Source organism: Lissotriton helveticus, chromosome 1_1, assembly GCF_964261635.1.
Source record: "Lissotriton helveticus chromosome 1_1, aLisHel1.1, whole genome shotgun sequence".
Taxonomy (NCBI): Eukaryota; Metazoa; Chordata; class Amphibia; order Caudata; family Salamandridae; genus Lissotriton; species Lissotriton helveticus.
The window spans coordinates 464,287,683-464,309,498 of record NC_136057.1 but is presented as its reverse complement, the minus strand read 5'-3'; the positions used below and the strand labels follow the sequence as shown (position 1 = coordinate 464,309,498).

The window sequence follows — 21,816 nt, the reverse complement described above, 5'->3', positions numbered from 1 at the left end:
GACTTGTCTTCCTGCTGGGGCCTCCCCTCTTCCAGGTTGATTCCCTGCCCGGGCGGGTTCGCCCGGGGTGGGGGGGGGGGGTGTTGTGCATGGTTGGCTTCTCTTCTCGTCTGTCCTCCTTTCAGGTGGGTGTGTGACGGTCTGCTTGGCGGCTGTTTTGTTCCCCTTGGGTACATGTGGTTTCATGTGCGTTTGAGTCCCTGCTTTAGTGGGACCAGAGTGTTTGGGGGGGTCCGGGACTCCCTCTTTATGTCGTGTTTGGGCTGGCCTACTGTCCTGTTGGGGTGTGGCGTTCCCTGTTGGCCCTTGTGGATCTTGCATTGCTTGGTCTGGGCACTACTTTCTCTGTTCTGTTCCCCTACTGGAGATGTGTGGTTTGGGCTCCGCTGTGACTGGGGGGTGGTGGTCGCTGGGTCTTCCGCTGCTCCTTCTCGGTTGTCATGTGCTGATTGCTTTGCTGTCGTGACCCCAGACGTGGTTTCAGGTGAGTCCTGTGGGCGGGCTTCCCGGTGTTCTGCTACGTGTTTGGGACGGTTTGGGGTTCCCTAGGCCCTTGGGAGGTGGGAAGTCTGTAGACTTTTTCCCCTTTTTCCTGTTGATGGGGCTTGTTGGCCTCCTTCTTTCTGTGCTCTGTGAGCGGTGTGCTTGAGGGGGGGTGGAAGGATGTTGTCACACTTGTTTTTCCCCTGACTCTGACGGCGGGGTGTCCTTTACAGTGGTTCACTGTGGTATCCTGGCTGTGGTGATGGTCGATCCCTGCTGGCTGGTGTGCCTTCTCGGTGCCTGTTGGTTTCTGTGGGTGACGTTCCTTCTTATTCTATGGTCCTGCTTGTTGCGAGGCCTTGGATCCATCTTTTTCTGCCTCTGGTCTTACGGTTCTGTCTGTGCCTTGCCCCTGCTTTTGGGTTCGGTTGCTTCTGTGAGGAGCAGAGTGGCGCAGCGGAAGCTTGCTGGGCCCATAACCGAGTGGTCAATGGGTCGAAACCGTCCTCTGCTAGAGGCTGTGGGGGTTTTCTGTGCGGCCTACGGCCTTGCCTCCCTGGTTTCTCCTGCTCTGGTCTGCTCTCGGGAGTTAGGCGTAGTCGGGCCTGGTTGGTGCCTGGTTGGGAGGCCACCTTGGACTGCCGGGTGCTGTGGGCTGAGATCCCTCTGATGCTTTTTCTGTGTTGGGACTGCTGTTGCGTTTCCTAGCGGATGTGTCCTTCGGTTCCCTTGGTTGGGCTGCGGCTTGGTCCTCTGTGGCTGTTCGATGGCTATTGTGCTTTTGGCCTGGGGAGGCGGTGCTGCTTGTGGGGCTGCTGTGGTGGGGCTTTCCTTCGGGGGCTCTGTCCAGTTTGGGGTTCCGTTGGTGCCCTTGTTCGGTTTGGCGGCTGTGGTCATTCTTGTTGGCTCCAGTCCGTTTTCTTGGTGTGGGTGGTTTACGAGTTGTGAGCGGGCTTTTGGTCTGCCTTTCGTTAACTTTGATTGCCCGACCCTTTTGTGGTGTGGTACGCGGCCGGTGGGTCCCTTCCTTCCACATGTCCCGGGGTTTTCTGAGTGCTTCCTCTTCTTCTGGTCCCTCCTTGTTGGGCTGGGCTACTGGATGTGTTCTGCGCTGCCCTGTTCCGGGTTCTCTGGCGATGTGTCGGGCTTTCTTTCTCGGTTTTCGGGGCTTCGTTTCTGTTGGGCCTGTGTGGTACCCTCTTCTTTGGGGCGCCTGCTTTCATATGACAGTTCATGCGGCTTCGTGGTGGTTCCTGCGTTCAGTGGGGGTGTTGTTCATTTCCGCTTTTTGGGGCTGCCTTTTGGATGGTCTGCGTCTCCTGGTGTGATTGCTGTCCTTTGGCTCACTGGGTGGTTTTGTTGAGCTACTCTGTTTGACCTGCTCTGGGGTTCCGGGTGTTCCCTTCCTTGGACGGTTGGTTGATTCTTCCTCTTCTTTCCTTCCGGCTCCGGCCCTTTCGCTGGGTGTTTGCTGGCTCCTGAGTCGGTTTGGGTGGATTCTGTTCTTGGAGTCTTCCTTTCTTTGCGCCTCTCGGGGGCTACTGTTCATTGGGTGGTTTCGGCGCCTCGGTTGGGGGGTCTTCCTGCCGGTGCCCTGCGGGCTGGCTCTGTTGCAAGGACTGCGGTGGTTGTTGGGGGCTCAGTCTTCCACTTCTCCCCGGTGGCTCCATGTTCGGCGGCTGTTGTCTGCTGCTGTGGGGTTTGTTCCTTGGGCCCGTTGGCACTTGTTCCCCCCTGGTGTGTTTTGCTCTGGGGCTTTGGGTTCCGGCTTCTTTGGGCTGTCTGCTGTTGTTTCCGGGGGGTGTGGCCTTTGGCCGCGGGTGGTCCTGTTGGCTGGTGGTTCGCTCCTCTTGCGTGGCTGCCCTTTTCTGTCCCGTGAGCGGTTGCCTCTGTGACTGTCTTGGGCTTTTGGGCGTTGATTGTTCTTGGACCTGTTACTCTATGGTGTGTCTTGTGCCTCTGCTGCCGCGGGCTCGCACAGGAGATGGGTTCATATCCTGCCTCTGTTTTCGTGGTGTCCCTTGGTGGTTTTGGTTCTTGTGGTGCTTTCGTGTTGACCGGGGAGCTTTGGCTCGATGGTTTGTCTTGTGCCTCTGGTGGCACAGGCTCGCACTGGTGTGAGTTTGGGTCCTTCTTCTGCTTTCTTTCTCACCTGTGGTCGGTTCGGTTGGCCTGGCCTCTTTCTGCCTTGGCTCCTCTTGAGGTTCCTGTCGGTCTGGTCGGACTGTGTGGTGGTACCTTGGAGCTTTGGCTAGTGGGTGTTTCTTGTGCCTTTGGTGGTGCCCGCCCTCGGAGGCCTGGGTTCGCTTCCTGCCTGTGCTGTGTTTGTGTCCCCTGGTGGTGCTTTTTGTATTCCCCTTTTGGGTTTTCTGTCTGCCGGGGGTTTTGTTCTTGTGGCGTCTCTCCTGCGTGGGGTGTTTCCCTCCCTGTCCGTGTTGAGCCTCTTGCTGACCTGGTTCGGGGTTCCGTTGTTGGTCCTGTTTTGCATCTCCGGGGGTCGCCTTGGGTTGAGGTTGTTCTCTGGTTTGCTCCGGCACTGTCTGGGGGGTGGTTGCCCTGTCCTTCTGTTGGGCGGGGGCCTGCTGTGTGCCTTTCCTCGATTCGGAATCCCTTCGCCTCTCATGTGCCGGTCGTGGGGTTTTCCTTCCTGGATTTCTGTCCGACACGGGGTGTGTCTGCATTGGGTTCCGGTGCGGTTCTTGGGTTCTGGGCAGTTGGCTTCGACTTGGTCGGCCTGTGTCCTCCCTGCGAACTCTGTGGGCGGATGTGTTGGCCTTTCATGCTTCGGGCATTGGCCGGTGCGCCCCTTGGTGTCCGGGTGGTTTTGGATGGTTCCTCCTGGCGCCGTTCTTTCGTTCCTTTGCTCCTTGTTGGGGTTTCTGGTTCTGCCTGTTTTCTGTCCTGTTCCTCTTTCTGGGGTTTAGGTGCAGCTCCTCTGTTTGACGGTTGTGCGGGCTCTGGAGGTGTTCCTCCTTCCTGCGGTGCCTTTTTTATGGGGTGGTTTTCCCTTTTTGTTGCCTTTGGGCTGACTGGTCCTGTTTAGGGGCCTTTTGTGGCTGCTCTCAGTCGGTGGCTGTGTTGGCTGTGCGGCCTGCTGTTGGGCTTGTGGTGTGTTGGCGCCTGGGTCGGTTCGAGGTTCCTCGCCTCGGGGGTGGCTGCTTCTTGGGCTTGCTTCCGGGGGGCCTCCCTGGCTGTGTTCTACGTGTGTGCTGCTGGGTGTTCTCCTCGAGCTTTTATGTCCTCTAGTCGTTGGTTGATGTGTGGGACTGTGTCTCCTGGGTTTGGGGACGCTGGGTTGCGTTCTGCTCGGCTTGTGTACCTTCCTGCATGTGCGGCTTGAGTCTGTTTTGCTCCTGTGTGAAGCCGATTCTTGCTTTGGTATCTGCTCATGGGTGAGGACTGGGACGGGGAGGGCTGACGAGGAGGTAATGACCGGTTACTCACCGGTAATATTCATTACTCCGAGTCGTAGCCCTCCCCGTCCCAGTCCTGGTTCCCATCCCTCCCTCCCTGTTCGGCTTCTTGTGCTTGGTGGTACAGGATGTGGATGGGCGGGTCACATGTTTATATGCCTTAGGGTGTGGGTGTGGCCTGGAGGGAAGGGATGGGTTTTTAGTTGCTTGGGAGTTTCTGGTGGGAGGAGCTATGCTCATGGGTGAGGACTGGGACGGGGAGGGCTACGACTCGGAGTAATGAATATTACCGGTGAGTAACCGGTCATTATGCACTACATAGAACCCCACCAGTGGTAGAACATTACCTAATTCTAACCACTGTTTGACACACATCTTGGTCAGTTACACAGTATGTATTACTCGTTTGTTATCAAAATCGAGTCCTACTGAGTTTTACTCAGGATGAATGCATTTATGCTCACAGTGGGCAGTTTGGATGGCATTTGCTGCATAGACTACCCAACAACTTTAATGCTGTAGACCCGTTGCCCTCGATTCCTTGCAATAACCGGATAGCCAGTTGACTTGAAAAACACCACTTTGATATATCCAGGGCCTTAAGTGGTGTGGTTCCTGTCAGGTGCCAGGCCTGGTACTAATAGGAAAAATTACTTTGGAACGGGCGTCCCAGAGCCCTTACCATTACAGGCAGAAAACGATTAATTTCTTAACAATGAGAGTAAACGTTGTTTTTCCATGCCAGATACAGCTCCTGTTTAACTTTTTACATCTTTTATTTTATCCGGCCTCCCCTAAGAGCATTTGTTTTTTCTCGGTGTGTTTCTGTAGTTTTTTTCATGCGACTCTTGCATAGTGTATACTGTGAACTAAAGTGCTTGTAGGTGTCTGGGGGAGTTCAGTTTGTGGGTGGGTGTTCATGATTGGTACATTAGAGCGCAATGTGAGTTTGTCAGTGTTTGTAATTGGGTCATAAAGTTGTTAAGACTACACGCTCATTCCTTGTGTTCCTGAGAGCGTACAGGACATCAGCCACATGGTGTGTGACAGAGGTATAAACAGCGGTGTAACTAGACAGTGCCACAGGAAAATGCTGCGTTTACATTACAGGTGAGAAGTGTGTGTGTGTACATGTATATGAGAGCGAGCATAGTTAAGGGAAGGCGGCACAAGGAAGTACATGCGAAGGGCACCGTGAAAAGTAGTGACGAAGGAGAGCTGTTTGTTATGCAGACGGACGATTTCAGAAAACTGTTGGGAGAAAAAGGGATCAAGTGTCTGAATGAGAGGCGGCAGATGAAAGTTGTGTAAAGAGGAGAATGGGAGTGATTGAGTCTTTCTGGATGCCACAACGCCCCCCTCTTCCACTAGCCATAATAATGTTTAATTCAGTGTAATAATCTTTTTAGACTTGAAGATTTTCAGTTCTAATTATTCCCAACAAAATCATTGTTACTCATTTTCTTATACAGCTAACAAGCATTGCACAGCCAATAGATCTGTCTTGCTTAGGGTGTATGTTCATTGTTCTGCGATCTCTCTGGATACAATAACTGACCACTCAAGACGGGCGCACAAATATTGTTCAGGAGGCATGCTGTGTAAAGCATGGGATTTTAGTTAATGCGTTTCATGCCATGCCCTCCATCAATTAGGCTGTTTCTTGGGAAGGATTCCTAGTTACGCTTTTTTGACCTTGCCTCCTGACCCCCAACATTTCTCATTCCATTTAAAGCACTGGGTATATCTGTATGTATTTGCCATTGATGCACGGCAACCTTAAGTCTTCTTTTATTATCATATTTGCCATGAAGGTGTAAGTAGGTATACAGCAAACCATAGTAACCGCTACAAACTCACCACTGTTAGTGGCATAAGCTGGAGACCACATTGCAAGCCAGTTGGAGGAAAGTGTTTGTTCAATAGTTTTCTCTGGTGAGATTGATGGTAATTTTCTAGTGCTGGGTACAGAATATTCATTCATCAACATGACGTGAAGTTTAAAATCATAAATCAGCCTTTTTATTTTCGCTGAAGTACATTAATAGCCGTCAGTTCCGCATTGATTGCTTTCCTTGAGTACAGAGGCCTGCTTCTAGATACTTTCCTTGAGTACAGAGGCCTGCTTCTGGATTCTTTCCTTGAGTACAGAGGCCTGCTTCTAGATTCTTTCCTTGAGTACAGAGGCCTGCTTCTAGATACTTTCCTTGAGTACAGAGGCCTGCTTCTAGATTTTCCTTGAGTACAGAGGCCTGCTTCTAGATTCTTTCCTTGAGTACAGAGGCCTGCTTCTAGATACTTTCCTTGAGTACAGAGGCCTGCTTCTAGATTTTCCTTGAGTACAGAGGCCTGCTTCTAGATTCTTTCCTTGAGTACAGAGGCCTGCTTCTAGATACTTTCCTTGAGTACAGAGGCCTGCTTCTAGATACTTTCCTTGAGTACAGAGGCCTGCTTCTAGATTCTTTCCTTGAGTACAGAGGCCTGCTTCTAGATACTTTCCTTGAGTACAGAGGCCTGCTTCTGGATTCTTTCCTCGAGTACAGAGGCCTGCTTCTAGATTCTTTCCTTGAGTACAGAGGCCTGCTTCTAGATACTTTCCTTGAGTACAGAGGCCTGCTTCTAGATACATTATGTTTTCATGTTACAAAAGGAGTCGCAGCTGGTTTCAGACATGCCCTCTGAGCACAATGCGCTCCAAGTATGTTATGTGAACTTGCTGCCTAAGGCGATGTTTGTAAAGCTTTTCCTAGAAATTCGAGGCCTGGAAAGTTTAGCCCGCATTCCTTGGAGCAATCGGGACGGTAGGTAATCTGTGGTCAAAGGCCAGTTACATATATCTTGTTTTTCTCTTGGACAGTTCATGATTTGATCATTGCCAATCTAGCAAATAAGCTGGTTTTAAAGAGAAACAACTGTCTGTGCCTGACAGTGCATGCTCGTGCCTGTAAAGTTTAAACATGGGATAGTTAAACATCTTATTCATTAACAGATTATTTTATATATAAAACAAATTAATGCCCATTTAACGATTTGAAGTTGGAGCCCTTTCCGTGTTTAAGTACCTGCTGGAAGGTACTGGCAAAATACTTATGGCATTTAAAGATCGTTTGTGTTAAATTCATGAGCGCCTACGTTTTGTGTTAGGATTGATGCAACTGTCTAGGGCACAGGTCGTTCCTCCGAAGTGTTTATGGTCCGAATGTAAAGATAAAGTTACTCTGCTTTGAAACCATATATATAAACTCGCCTTTGATTCTTATGCAGCTGCAATACATACTGTTTTAAATAAGATTATGTATTTTGTGCTGATATGTAAACGTGAGGAGTAGAAGTTTCATTGGGTGAGACAGCACGCTCAACTGCACATGCATAAGTAATATGTGAAATGGTAGATCTATAACTAAACCAGCCCTCTTACCTAAAGTACAAAGCACTTAAGCTTAACTAACCCCACTCCATATTTCTTAAGTACTGTTCACTTGACCCCAACTTTACCCAGCCTCTCTTTTGACTTACTGGTCAAAGCTACTGGATTCCTTCTAGATTACCTGGGTTTGCGTCCATTTTGGACCTGCTGATCCTCCTTTCCATGACCTGTTGGTGTTCCTTCAACCATCTTCCTTGACCTAACCACACACCCTCTTTCTCTGGACGTACCTGTTGTGGAAAATTGGCAGAGATCACTGTTCGCATGAGCTGAAGCAATTTTGCTTGTGGCATCCATTTTAGTTAGCCATGTGTTTGCCATGTGCTTCCCCCTCTTTGCTGTTGCCTGCTTCTCTATTACGCCCGAGTCATAATCTATAGTTAACTCCTTCAGCACTGAACCTGAGCACTGCACATGCTCAGAAAGGCCTGTAGCTGCTAGAATGTACCTGTTAGACGTAACTGTCAAGCCATTTTAACTGATGTCCGCAACTATGTAACTTCTCCCACTCTGTTGACTAAGTGATTCTCATGTACCCTTATATGTGAATAGCTATTCGTGTGTACACTTGTACCGCCTCTTTTTGAACCTCATGCTTACACTGCAACTATCACAATATATAAGCACCATGGTTTTTGTACTCCATGTACTGCCTCATACATTGTCTTAGGGTTCTGTATCGATGTAGTCCTCAATGATGAGTGTTGATAATAAAATATTGTTTAGTACTACAGCTTCCATGCCAATCTCTATTTTGTTGGTCTAAGGCCTTAAGGACGAAAAAGGGAGAACCCCTGCCCTGGTAGGCCTCTGAAAAAGCTACCTCCCACAAATTGGCGTCCGTCACGTGGGGCTCATTGGCGACGGAGGTTTGGAATCTCGCTAAGGATGTGCACTTCTTGAGGAGACCCTTGTCATAGCAGACCGAAGTGCTTTTCCGATTTTACCGATTTTACCCTCCAGGTGGTGCCGGTCTCTGACTGAGGTCCCGTCGGCGTTCGTCTTACAGTGACCATTCGGTCGATTCAGAGCTTGGCCTCTGGAGGCTGGAGACTCTTGCTTGGTAAGGTTGCTAAAAGCGACACTTTTGTTTTTGATTTACTTGGCCAAGATTCTGGTTTAGTTTGTGATATTATAGAAGTTGCAATTTATATAGGCAGGCAATATGGATATTTTTTCTCTAATTTATGAATTCTTGAACGGTACTGTATTAGCAATAAGTACTATTTTGTTATAATATTATGTATATTATTATATTTTTGACATTCCTGTTTCAAGCACGCTTCGAAGGATGCGTTGCTTTCTTGGAGGTACCAACATGGATTTAGAAAGAAGTCAGCCAGCTCCCCCTTAGGGGACACCGAATAGGTATATGTACATTAAAAACTGTATTTCCGTAATGTATAGTGCACTGTTGAATAAATTCACTAAAAGGGATCCTGATTTACGATGGCCAATAAATGGGTCATTTGATCTTAAAAAGATTCAGTATGTGGAACAATGTGTGTTTAAGCGCAAAAGTAGACAAGATTTGTTTGACTGTGTACGAAAGTGGGAGAAAGAAGTGCATGAGAGAGTGAGGAAAGAGAACTCTTTAGAAAAGAACAGAGCAAAAATATCTATATAAAAGCGCAGGAAATGAAGGAAATCAAAGAGAAAGAGGAGAGGGAGTGTCGTCTACAGGTAAATGGCCAATACCCTGCCCGGCACCCTCTCTATCCTCTACTTAATAAACCACAGGACGATTCAATTTTGTTAGATCGATCTCGCCTCCATATACTTTTCCCTCTGTCCCCGAGGATGATTCTGATGACTATCAACCTCACTCTGGTCAGAAAGGGACAGTGATGGACACTAAACAACAGACTCACTCCTTTTTGACCTCTGACCGTGCGGCCACTCTCAGATCTGCTCGTAAAGCAGCTCATGGTGACACCTCTGCTCCAGACATTATAGCAAATATTCAGCAATAGCCGGAGTCAGAGCAGTTATATTTTGCAGAGTCGTTTACTGGAGAAATAATAGAAAATTTCAGGAAACATTCCAAAGACTTAGAGCCTGTTGATATAAAAACAGATCATAAACAATTGAGTGACAGTCTTTTTCTCCCTTCCCAGGTGGCCAATTTAATTAGACGTGTGGTTAAACTACGAACTGATGCGTTCCGTTTGCGAGAGGAGAAAAAGGCAGCTGCTGCAGCTGAATAAACAGCTCAGAACCCCGTGCCGCAGGAGGAAGTTCCGGGGACAGATAAGGATATTGTAGTTCATGGGAAACCAATGTGTGAAGCTGCGCCTTTATATGTCCCTCCTAGGGGTGCCGGAACAAGTGACAATAAAGATTCAACTGATGCGAATTGATATTTTGTTTATAATTGGTTCTATACTACTTGGAGTAGAGCAGATGTCATGGCTCTTAATGCTGCTTTGCCTAACCCACGGAAAAATCTGGCTGCTTTTTATGAAGAAGTTGAAGGAGCTATTAGTTCTTGCATTATGACTTTGCCTGATATGGATATGTTTTTTGGGCTTATCTTACCCCCTGATATGTGGAGATCTATTCATAAAGTATATGATCGTACAGCTTTTGGAGACATTTGGGCAGAAATGGAGAAAAAAGATGTAGAAAGGGAACCTGCACAGAAACCGCAACAAGAGATACTGGACCTCCTAAAGGCTATAATAACTAAGCTGAAAACCTTTATACCTCCTAAAGAGATAGATTGGACTATGTTAGCGTCTTGTAAGCAGAAAGCGGATGAGTCGGTTTCTGATTTCTTTACACATTTTGAGGAGACAATCCATGATTTTAGTGGGCAGTCATTGGCAGATGACACGGGCAAGCATCTGTCCGTTGACAAATTTGTCGCGAACATGTTGCCGGGAATAGCTAGTCGCCTAAAGGCCAGCGAGAGTTCATTGACTACGTCTTCCCCAGTTTCCCTTTTGACTATGGCCCAGTATTATTAAACTCAGGACTTGAAAGACAAAGGCAAGGAGGATAAAAGATAAAGGCTAAGGATTTAAAAACAAAGGTGATGCTGGCTTAGGTTTATGGTCCATCTTATGGAGGTGGTGGTAGTGGCGGACACGCAATGTTTCGTCCTGGCGCACCCTCTTTCCCTCAAGCTACTTTGTCTTCCGATCAGTGTGCTTATTGTAAGGACATTGGACATTGGCGTTTTGAGTGCGCACTTTTGCAAGGTCAGCAGTATCAGCGTGGTAGATGCCAAATGAGAAGCCGCCCAGGGAACTCAGGAAATAGGGCGGTATGGATAATCACACTAGTTTTGAGGCAGTGGAGCATACTCTAAATTCTTCTAATACTTTTGACAGGCAAAATCAATATGACATTTCTGATTATTCGACTGATGATTTGAAGGATTCTAATTATGCATAGCAATGCCTCGGATGGGGTAAGGAATCAGTTGAAGTCCCAGTAGATCCCTATGTTAATGCAAACGTTTTGGGTTCTACTGATCGGTTTTTGGTTGACACAGGAGCTACTTGTGCCCTGTCTAAACAATTGGTTCCTAGGGCTCCCCTGTCTGGCTTAACAATAACATTGATAGGATTAGATGGGACACCTTCTTTTAGCCTACTGTCACAGCCGCTTGCATTTCATGTTGATAAATTCACTGCTGCCTGCCTTTTTTTGCTTTCCCCCTAACACGCCAGACAATATTGTGGGTCTCGATATGCTCAAACATTTTTGTGCTACGATACGATGTTCCCCAGAAGGTGTGCATGTAATTGTGAATGACAATTACCCTATGGTTGAAAGGTCTTGTCTCATTAGAGAAGATATTGCTTTGGCATCACTACCTGGTACCTTGTGGGCTACATCAGACACGGGTGTGGGACAAGTGGTTATCCCACCAGTTCACATTGAAGTAAAGGAAGGTGCATCATTATCACGACTCCCTCAATATAAAATATCTCGAAGGTGAAGAGGTACTAATATGTATTGTTCAAGATCTGATTGGAGTAGGGGTTGTGGAAGAAGTCCCTTACAATATCTGCAATAGTCCCATCCTTCCAATCTTTAAGAAAGACACTGATACTAAAATATACAGGTTTATCATTAACTTACGAGAAGTTAATTAGATCGTAGTACCCCAATATCCAGTAGTCTCTGACATCAAAACACTTCTTACTATGGTTCCTCCGACTGCAACTACATTCAGTGTGATCGATTTGAAGAATGCTTTCTTCTCGATACCTATTCATCCTGACAGCCGTTATTTGTTCGGCTTCACTTTTAATAATCAATCCTTCAGATTCTGTAGAGCTCCACAGGGGTGTACAGAGAGTCCTAGCATTTACAGCCAAGCATTAAAAAGACAGCATGATTCTTTCCCTGTGTCAAAAGGGGTGGCTCTCATACAATATGTTGATGACATCTTATTGGCAGCTGTTACCCCTGAACAGTGTAAAGAAGGAACACCGTTATTGCTTTCTTTTTTTGCATCTCACCATCACAAGGTTTCCCGAAAATGTAGACCGCAGGTTACCTATTTAGGTCACCTGTCTAAGGAGGGACGTGCACTCGCACCGGACCACATTCAAGTTATTTTAGACACGCCTGTGCCCCGTACTCAGAATGTTCGTGCACTGATTGGCCTTACTACTTTTTGTAGGCAGTGGATTCCTAGCTTTTCACATATTGTTAAACCCTTGTTGGCCTTTTCGACTCAAGATACTCCGATGCCTCTCCCATAGACTACTGAATGCCAGAATGCTTTTCAACAGTCGCGTCAAGCTCTGTTCTGCACCAGTTTTAGGAACTTCAGAGTACACTAAGGCCTTCACACTCTATGTACGCGAGAGAGATGGTTGCACTCTCTGTTTTAACACAGACACACTGTGATAAGCAGCGTCCTTGTGCATATTTCTCCGCTGTCCTTGATCCAGTCGCTCGTGCATTGCCTGGGTGTTTTCGTTCTGTGGCAAATTGCCAGATGGTACAACATCAGCTGCGCATTCACAACACTTCAAACAGTAGTTGACACAGCCCACTCACAGAAGTCAGCTGAGTTGATAGCACTGACAAGAGCATGTGAGCTTAGTACTGATTTGTCTGTTAATATCTATACTGACAGCCGATATGCTTTTGGAGTGGCTCATGATTTTGGGCTACTCTGGAAGGAAAGAGGCTTCCTTACATCACACGGGACACAAATATTGCATGAGGAATTAGTACAAAATCTCCTTACTGCCCTGACATATTCTAGGAAAATAGCAATTGTTTAGTGTAGTGCACTTAAGAAAGTGACTGTTAAAATAGGACAGGGCAATGCCTTTGCAGATCACACAGCCCGTGAGACTGCAATGCAGCGAAGCACTACATCTATGTACGTGGTTAAGTCACAGGCTGAACGTTGGTATGATGCCAAGCAAGAGGTGCTGGACATGCAGTGATCTGCCTCTGCTGAAGAATTAGACCAATGGTCTAAGGAGGGAACATTGGATGATGAGGGCTTTTGGAGAAATAAAGACATGACCAAATGCAGATTGCCCACAGCTTACTTACACTCCATGATTCACATGGAACATGGGATGGCACATGTTGGAGCATCCTCACTAGCAAAGCTAATTATGCAAGTGTGGGATCATCCAGAGATTGCCGGCACAACTAAAAAAAATAGTTCAGTCTTGTCTGATTTGTCTCCAGTATAATCCTGGAAAGGAAACACACACTCCAACAGGAGGGTTTGCCAAACCAACTGCAGCTTTTGAGGTTGCTGCAAATGGATTATATCCAGCTTGAACGCTGTAATAACCTGAAGTATGTCCTAGTAGTGGTATCTTTAGTAAGTGGATCGAGGCGTACGCTCTTTTTCTTAGTTACACCCATCTTAACTCTCAATGAAGAACCCAACGGCTGCCCAGGACTTTAGAGGTCCATCGGCATTGTTGTTCAACGTCGAGATAAAAATGCCTATGGAGAAGACATCGACTGCTGCAACAGTTTGTGACAGAAAGGCCATGTTTATTGTCGGGCTCACTTCCATTGTTCTCATCATTGCTACGATAACATGGGTTATAGAGAGAGTAACTCCTGCTCGAAATCTATTAGCGGTCACTACTCCTGTCCCCATTGACCATTATTACTTCTCCCTTCCTTATCATGAGCAGCAGCACAGAATGTCCTACCTCAACAATGTGTTCATTCAAATGTTGCACCACACCCATAATGCTACGAACATTACTAACTATTGGATGTGTGGAATGATACCAGCTCATCAGAAAAAGGGAGGAACACCTTTCATTCCTCTGCTGTTTTCACACAATGGATCTTGAAGGGCCTGTTTTGCGCTGCTATGGACATCTGAAGTTGCTAATATTACTGATGCTGATGTAGGAAGACCGAATTTTCATCTTAATAAAGTGTGCTACCCTGATGAGGAAGGAGATCCACAAGCTAAAGGAACTGTATGGGAAATGGAGGAGTATCACAGAGGAAACTCCTCCATGAGCTATATTTTCCCAAATACTCGAACTTTCAAGTGTAATGGGCCTCCTGTTATAGCTGTTACCAGAGCACAAGCAGCCATGTGTGTGAACGGTATTGGAAGTGTTCCCGTGGGGAAAAGCGATTGTACTTTGGCGTTGAATATTACTGGGGTAAACCGCAGTTTTATGTCATCACACAATACCTACTTTAGATTTGGGAATAAAGGATACTACTATCTACCCAATGGTTGGTCAGAAACTTGCTATGTGTCCTTTTTGTTGCCACCTGTGTTTTTGGCTCCTGCATTGTACCATAAAGACTATAAACTGTATAATGATATTTCTAAGAATCATTATAAGAGGACAATAAATCATGATGCAGTGGATCAGACTGACACTGCACTGCAGCAATATGTTGACTTTAATTTGGGATTGTTCTTCTTTGTTGGTGCTGCCTAAAACAGTCGGAAAATCAGACGTTTAACACGTGTTTTAGAGTCTGTAACCAACCAAACAGCTATGGCACTTGGAAACATCACAGAAGAACTGCAAATTGCTCCAAAACAGAATGGTCCTCGATGTCATGTTGGCTGATCGAGCTGGTGCATGTCGCATCATCGGGAGCAGCTGTTCTGTTTACATCCCTGATCACGCCCCTTCAGTTTTTGATGCAATCTCTAAACTGCATAAGATAGCTACTAAGATTCATCCTGATTCAGGAACATGGACTTTAACTGGTTGGCTGTGGACATTATTTGTTACCTGGTGCTGGAAACTGTTGACAATACTATGTATATTTTTTGCGATCCTACTGTTATATTGTTTATGTCTACAATGTGGTCCAATGCTTTGTTCCCTTTGTGCCTCCGCTTGTATACCTACCAAACGCAACGTTAAGAATGTGAATGGCCAATATGTATTGGATCAAGAAGTTAATGCGATGATGCAAATTGATGTGCAAGATGTTTTCTTTGTTCCTTCCAAATCATAGAGATGTCTTCAGCTAATGCTAAAAGGGTTGTCTGTAGAAAATTGGCAGAGATCACTGTTAGCATGAGCTGAAGCCATTTTGCTAGTGGCATCCATTTTAGTTGTAAGTTAGTCAGTCATTGCACACCCTCTTTTTAAAGAAAATCTGTAGCCTCAATCTATTGTTTAACTAAGAAGTGTGCAGCTCAGTTGTAAGGCAGCCAGCCTATGAAATGCACAATGTATCTGGAGGACCATCACCAGTATACCGAGTGCATTGGGCATGGATATGAAGGGCATGGATATGAATATACAGTGCTCGTTTTAACATGCATTGTTCATAAAATGTTGTATTATCTTCATTTTTGATCGCATGTTCAAGCTATTATACTGTTACATTTTTTTGTGTTTTTCATGAGTACATTTGGCATCTTTGAGTCAACAAATTGAAAAGTAAATTCATTTTTGAACATTTGAGTACGTTTTGCTTAAATTTGAGTGAGCATTGTAAAAAACATATGCTTTAATTTTTGCTGTGCGCTCTGTATACTGGTGATGGTTCTCCAGATACATTGTGCATCCATTTTAGTTAGCCATGTGTTTGCCATGTGCTTCCCCATCTTCACAGTTGCCTGCTTCTCTATTACGCCGGAGTCGTCATCTATAGTTAACTCCTTCAGCACTGAGCCTGACCACTGCGCATGCTCAGAAAGGCCTGTAGCTGCTAGAATGCACCTGTTACATACTTAACTGTCAGGCTATTTTAACTGATGTCCAACTATGTAAATTCTCCCACTCTGTTGACTAAGTGATTCTCATGTACCCTTATATGTGAATAGCTATTTGCGTGTACACTTGTACCGCTTCTTTTTGAACCTCCATGCTTGCACTGCAACTATCACAGTATATAAGCACCATGGTTTTTGTACTCCATGTACTGTCTCATACGTTGCCTGAGCGTTCTGTATCGATGTAGTCCCCACTCATGAGTGTTGATAATAAAATATTTGTTTAATATTACAGCTTCCCTGCCAATCTCTATTTTGTTGGTCTAGGGACATCCGGACGAAAATGGTAGGCCTCTGAAAAAGCTGCCTCCCACACTGTAAAAGATTGCCATCTCCATAGTCTCATGAGTAGCCGGTCTACACTGAAAACAATGTTTTTGCATCCTAGATCTACCGTTTCTCCCCAGCTACACTGTTCAAGGACCTCATGGCTCCACTGCTATCTTATCCACCCATTGAACAGAGCTAACCATTGCTATACCACTCCCATCTACAACAACCCAGACTAAAATGAAAACCCATTACCCAAACTAGAGAGTTCCATGGTCAGGCCTTGCTGACCTCACACACTGCTATCACATGCTAAAAGCTGTCGTATCCCCGCTGGCAGACACTTGACTGGTGCATTGAGAGGCGTTAAGTCCACCCAAACAGGTTGGCCAACGTGATTCTTAAGTCTTACTAATTACTTATCCGTTGCACCTACCCGATCACCCCCATGCAGCTGGATCTAGCTCGCATACGATGGGAGGAAAAAGAAGGCTGATTCTGCAGCATGCGTAATGACCATGAATTACCGTCGCCCAGAGTCCCTTTACAAATCCCTTCAATAATTTTTCTATTGAAAATTACTTTGACTACCACAACATCTTCCACATTAAAAATGAGCTCTGCATCTCTTACTTTTGCCAATACTAAATCTGGTCCTGTCGGCTAACCTAGCACTTAAAACCCTTTTCTGGTTTCTAACATTAACATAAGAGGCAAGGTAGGCCTATTACTAATAGAATATTAGTATTATTGGTTAGAAAACACAATGTCTCTGACCTTATTCAGACCTCCAATGCCGGTAGGCGCAACACAACCAGTTTACTATTAATTAAACCTTGCACACCCTATCAGCTCCTTTGGCCAAACAGCTCGAAACCTCCACCCTATCCAAAAAAAGTAGTTAGTGGAGTCCAGTCCATGCATGTCAGCTGCATTATTCACCCAAAATCTGTGGGAAAAGCAAGGCTTCCTTCCTTCCCACCAGAACTCCATGTGCAATGGCTTGAAGAATATTGTAGTAGTTAGTGAGCAGTAATACTTGTAGAAAAAAATAATTGTTACATGAAAGAGGTTTATAGTTGGGAGTCACTAGAATTATGCGATTGTGTTGCCGCAGCGATTTTCACATAATTATAGATTTGCCGCATTTGCCACATAATACATCTGCCGCATAATATGTACATTTTAACAAAAAACAAAAATGTGTTTCAAGCTCAAACGGTTCAAAAGTTACTAAAAATGCAGTGACATGTTTCTGTGCAGTGTAAGGCCCTTTGCAAAGCTGGACTGGTCTCCTTTCTGTTGCTTATTGCTATATTTGGATATTAAACTGGTACTAGTGAGGTGCAACCAATGCCCAGACAGGATTTCCAAGTTTAATAATGACGAAATAATGAAGTAATATTTCTATGAACTGTGCTGCATAATTTGTCCTTTCTTGCCGCATAATTTAGCCCTCTCCTGCGGCTTACTTCCAGTGGCCCTGGTTATAGTTTAAAACTTTACAGCTAACACCAGTACCTACCCAGATAGTCTGCTTGTGTTTCCTTACCATTGATCTTGTGATTCTGCCCTTGGCTTTTGAACTTTATCAGTGCTTATAATGCTAAATCATTCCATGCGTTCACTATGGGGGAAACAGACCCTTCTGGTATTTTCTCCTCTCCGTTTTTGCCATACCTGCTAATCCTTTCTGTCGTTCCCCATTTTCCAAACAGAGAAACGGCCATAATACTTTCTGCTGACAACCAAGTCAGGCACTGTATGCACCTAGCACACAGTAGCTCTCGTGCAGGGTGTATTTGGGCACCAAAATGTTGCAAAGCAAGATGCACATGGACCACAAAGTTACCAGTCCAAGTGTGGAAGTGCCCACAAATTGTATATAATCAGAGGGAGGAGGTTCCTCTGAGATAGTATTTTCCACTGCCAGGTGCCAATGCAACGCATCCAGGTGTTATTACAGTGTATAGAAGGCTTCTTCTTTAGCCAATCCCATTTGTTGCCAGTTATGTCAAATTGAGAGCTGCTACTTGAATAGTAGGATTTTATTTTGATTCCACTTTGTAAGGGTTTCTTGTAAGGAAGGATTTGAGACAGGTTAAGCTGGCCCAATATTGATTCGTGAGATTAGCTCTAGACTTGAAAGGACTCAAGTCTTTTAACTGAATAATTGTCAGGCTGAAGGACCGATGCAAAGTGACCACCTACACACAAGGACCTTATAGTGACCCTCCACTTACAGTAAGTAACTTGAGACCAAGCGGGAGTGGAGTCAGGTCTTTTATAGCCATCCGTGATCTTGGAAGATCAGTGTAGAAGAAGAATTGTACTAAAAAACCAGGAATACTCTTTTGAGACGAGAATGTTGAATAGCGGCTAGCCAGGCAAGTATTGTGGAAACTGAAACCAGCAGGGCTCTTGAGAACGATGAAATAATGCTAGTCTGACAAGAAGTGGAAGTTGAGAAGTGAACAGAAATATGGAGCTGCCAATCAGAGTGGAATAACAGCAAATCGGAGCGACAAACAAGTCTCTGAATGTAGACAGGGAAGGCAGAAGAAACCGATTCTAGATGTAGGAATGTAGCTAGACAATGAAACTGGTATAAACTGGAGTGGAGAGGTTAGAAGCCAAGTAGTTCACCATGAACAGGAACATGGAGCTGTTTCTTGTATTCAGCTGTGAAGCAATATCCATAGGAGTTTGCTTCCTTAAATTGCTCTGTAAATGTCCATCAGTGTGATAATGACAACCTTGAAGACACTTCTTAGTCGCACATGGCCACTAGGCCCATTTACTTCCTGATCCTTGAGTTGTTGCTCCTCTAGTGCACCTAAGTTCTGTAAGTATCTTGAATTTGTCAATCTTGACACTAATCAACCTAAGGGTATAAGCAATAAGGTTTTGCTTGACCAGTAAAGCAGGTCAGCAGCCCAAAGTACCTGAACATACTGAACCAGAATTATTACTGCGTGATCTGCAGAACAAGGCAAAATCTCCACCTCTGCCTTCAGTAAGGTCTCTATAGAGGCAATACTTTAGGTGCTGTAGGACCACAGGCCTACTACATGCTGACCTCAACAATGAGTATGCAGCAGAAACTACACATTCTAAGGAGTGAAACCTCTTAAACTGGAATACACCCGTATTTTATTTGCAATAGGTTACTTGATACCTATTTGTTCAATTCCATATGCCCTTTGGTGCCCTGAAGCAACTGGTAATGAGTGCTAGCCTAAAGGATATCACAAATGAATACATATACAAACTTTAGAAAATTAGTCACACGTGCTGCATAGCAAATAGTACTCTCAGTAAGCACGTACAGATTGTTGATAATGCACTCAATCAATGTACTGCATTCCCTTTAATATCACATTAAATGTTTTATAATGTCCTATGTTTACTACACATTGTTTGATGCCTAGTGATCGAATATTAGAAACAGTAATATGATGAAAAGAAACGAGACTGTTTGCTTTTTTCAGCTCAGTGCTGTGCAGATGCTTTGGAGCTCGCCAAGGAAGCAAGAAAACGAAATCTAGGCCCACTTCACCCCAATTTCAACTTGGTGAAGGTTCTCAAGAATGGACTTAACCGAAATCTTCCAGAAGATGCACACCTGAGAGTATCTGGCAAGCTCTGCATCTCCCTAACGCGTGTCTCTGATGGGGAAAACGTATTAGTATCAGAATTTGACTCCAAAGAAGAACTTATTCAGGTGAGTTTCAGGGTCAAGTGAACTGCAGGACTAGAAGGGTGCACAGTCCTAGAACAATAGAAGCATTTTCTGCATCAGTGGTTTAAAATGGGGGATCATGTTAAATTGCTCTACAAGATGTGTATCCTATCTGAAGTTAGAATTTTCAATTCTTGATTTACTTTCAACACACATATCCTCTTAGTAGAGGATGAAATGGTGTCACAGTTAGTCCACTGTGCTGTTTATAACAGTTTCTTAATTTAGTTCTCAACTCGGAGAACCACAGAGGACGAATAATTTGGTATTTTTCAAAAACTGTCTGTCTCATGCCTCCCTATTGACACTCCTCCAGCTCAGGCACTTTTAATTGATATTAATTTTAATTATTACTCAAAATGTGAATTTCTGTTCATCGCCCTCAATTTCACAAATTGTTCCAGCATCTGTAGTGTCTAATTTCTTGCATTTTATTTCTTGGTTTGTAATCTCCTCCTTTTTTCCATGATATCACTGGACAGTCTACTTCAAACAATTGACCAGGGCGGCATGATTCAAGTTCTTATGTGGAGTTGCCTGGTCTGCTTTGTTTATATTTGAGCCCAGAATCCTCGGAAGCTTGTTTCCGGTCCAGGGAAGGCATGGCTTGGCAGTTCGGGCTGGACTGTTCCCATGAGGCACAGGGTCAGACTGATTTGCATATAGCCATGTCTGAACTGGGGTGGCAGAGTGGGCTAAAGAACGGTGATGGATCAAACCCAGATCTTTTGACTGGGTGTGAGTGTTTGATTGGTTCAGATGCTTCGTCCATCACCACCCCCTTTTGTACCTAACTCCAAAGTAAATAACTGAACCAAATATTTGTCATGGCACAGCAAATAGCCAAGTAAGATGACTCTACAACCAGGGTAGGCGAAGCAACTCAACCAGGTTTCATGCTTTTTCTCACGTCTGCCTCTGACAAAGTTGTTGATTCCAGAGGTTTTACAAGTTTCAATGATAAATATCAAATTGTTTACCCATTAGAAATAAACCAAGCACAACTTCGTAACCCTTTCATGTATGCTACAGTGAATAACGTTTTGTTTTCAAGAGAAGAACGGAGTCAAGATATGTTTCGATTTTGGGAATATAATATATTCTGTCGACTTACTGTTATTTGCTGAAATAGCCTCGTCAGACTCACGTTTAATTATTATTTTTGTGTCTCCACAGGCTTTAGTTTGTAGCTCATTCGTCCCAATATACTGTGGGCTAATTCCCCCTTCCTTTAGAGGCGTGGTAAGTATTGCCTTGATAATATTCTATAATTCTTTCAGTTAGTACAGTGCCTGTAGATAATTTTTTTTTAAAATACGAAATGACGATGCAGCCTATTACCATGTACAGAAAGCACCTCTACAGTAATCGCATGAGTCTTTCTATGCTATACTAGAGGAGGTTTTTGTAAGCCTGGGTGTATCTCGGCCAAAATCAGGCTACCATAAACCATACTCAAAAGAGAACAACTTAGTAACCAATGATCATAGTTTGGTAGCGTACACGTCTTCACTTTTGATCTGATTGGGGTTAGTTTTAAAATGCATACCAATTCTATGGGGTAACCAATAAAACATGTTTTGGACAAATAACATAAAAATTAAGCTTATCGATGCAAATTCTGGTGCAACACCTACCAGATCAGGGTTGCAAATGAGACACTGTACACAGCTACGAGGGTTGCACAGGGGATCCAGGCTGGTTGGTGTGCCTAAGGATTTATTGTAAAACGAGTGGGCCAACTCACACCAGACTTTTAAAGCTGCATGAATTCTCTGCATGTCCAACATTCTAGCAAGGAAGAACATGCTCCTAACTCTGCTTTACTGGCACCCAGAAGTTATACTCCTTGGAATGCATACAAGTGGGGTACTTCTGACAGCAAGCAAAAGCTGGTCATGTGATATGGTGAAACTGTAGGCTGACCCTTTAGATAGTATTTGGATAAGATCTTGATTCTTTCTGCATAGCTCCCGCCGTGGACTGGTCCTGTGATCTCCCCAAGCGTCCTGAATTTATGCTAACGCCCTTCAATGGCTGAGCTCTTTCTTCAACAGATCACAGAGTGTAAAAATGGGGGAGTTTTCATCTAAACCAAAACCCATCAGCTATGGTGCTCCACAGGGGGAATGGTGATCTTCTCGTAGGAGCTCCAGGAGTCTTGGTCAGCCATCTCAGACCCACAATCCTTATGGGGCAAGTAGAAAGTTAGAATAGCTGCATTGCCTAAACTCTTCGAGCCGCAAAATAATTCTCATTATTAATCTTT

At 44.9% G+C, this 21,816-nt stretch overlaps 1 protein-coding gene across 1 annotated transcript in view; it reads left to right on the top strand.

The window, feature by feature from the left end:
* LOC144811522 (patatin-like phospholipase domain-containing protein 2) overlaps positions 1-21,816 on the top strand; it is a 245,088-nt gene that overhangs the window by 17,190 nt on the left and 206,082 nt on the right. The window contains exons 2-3 of the mRNA XM_078673863.1: positions 19,297-19,529; positions 20,724-20,789. Of these exons, the coding sequence (XP_078529989.1) occupies positions 19,297-19,529; positions 20,724-20,789 (299 nt within the window). The remainder of the gene's footprint in view (positions 1-19,296; positions 19,530-20,723; positions 20,790-21,816) is intronic.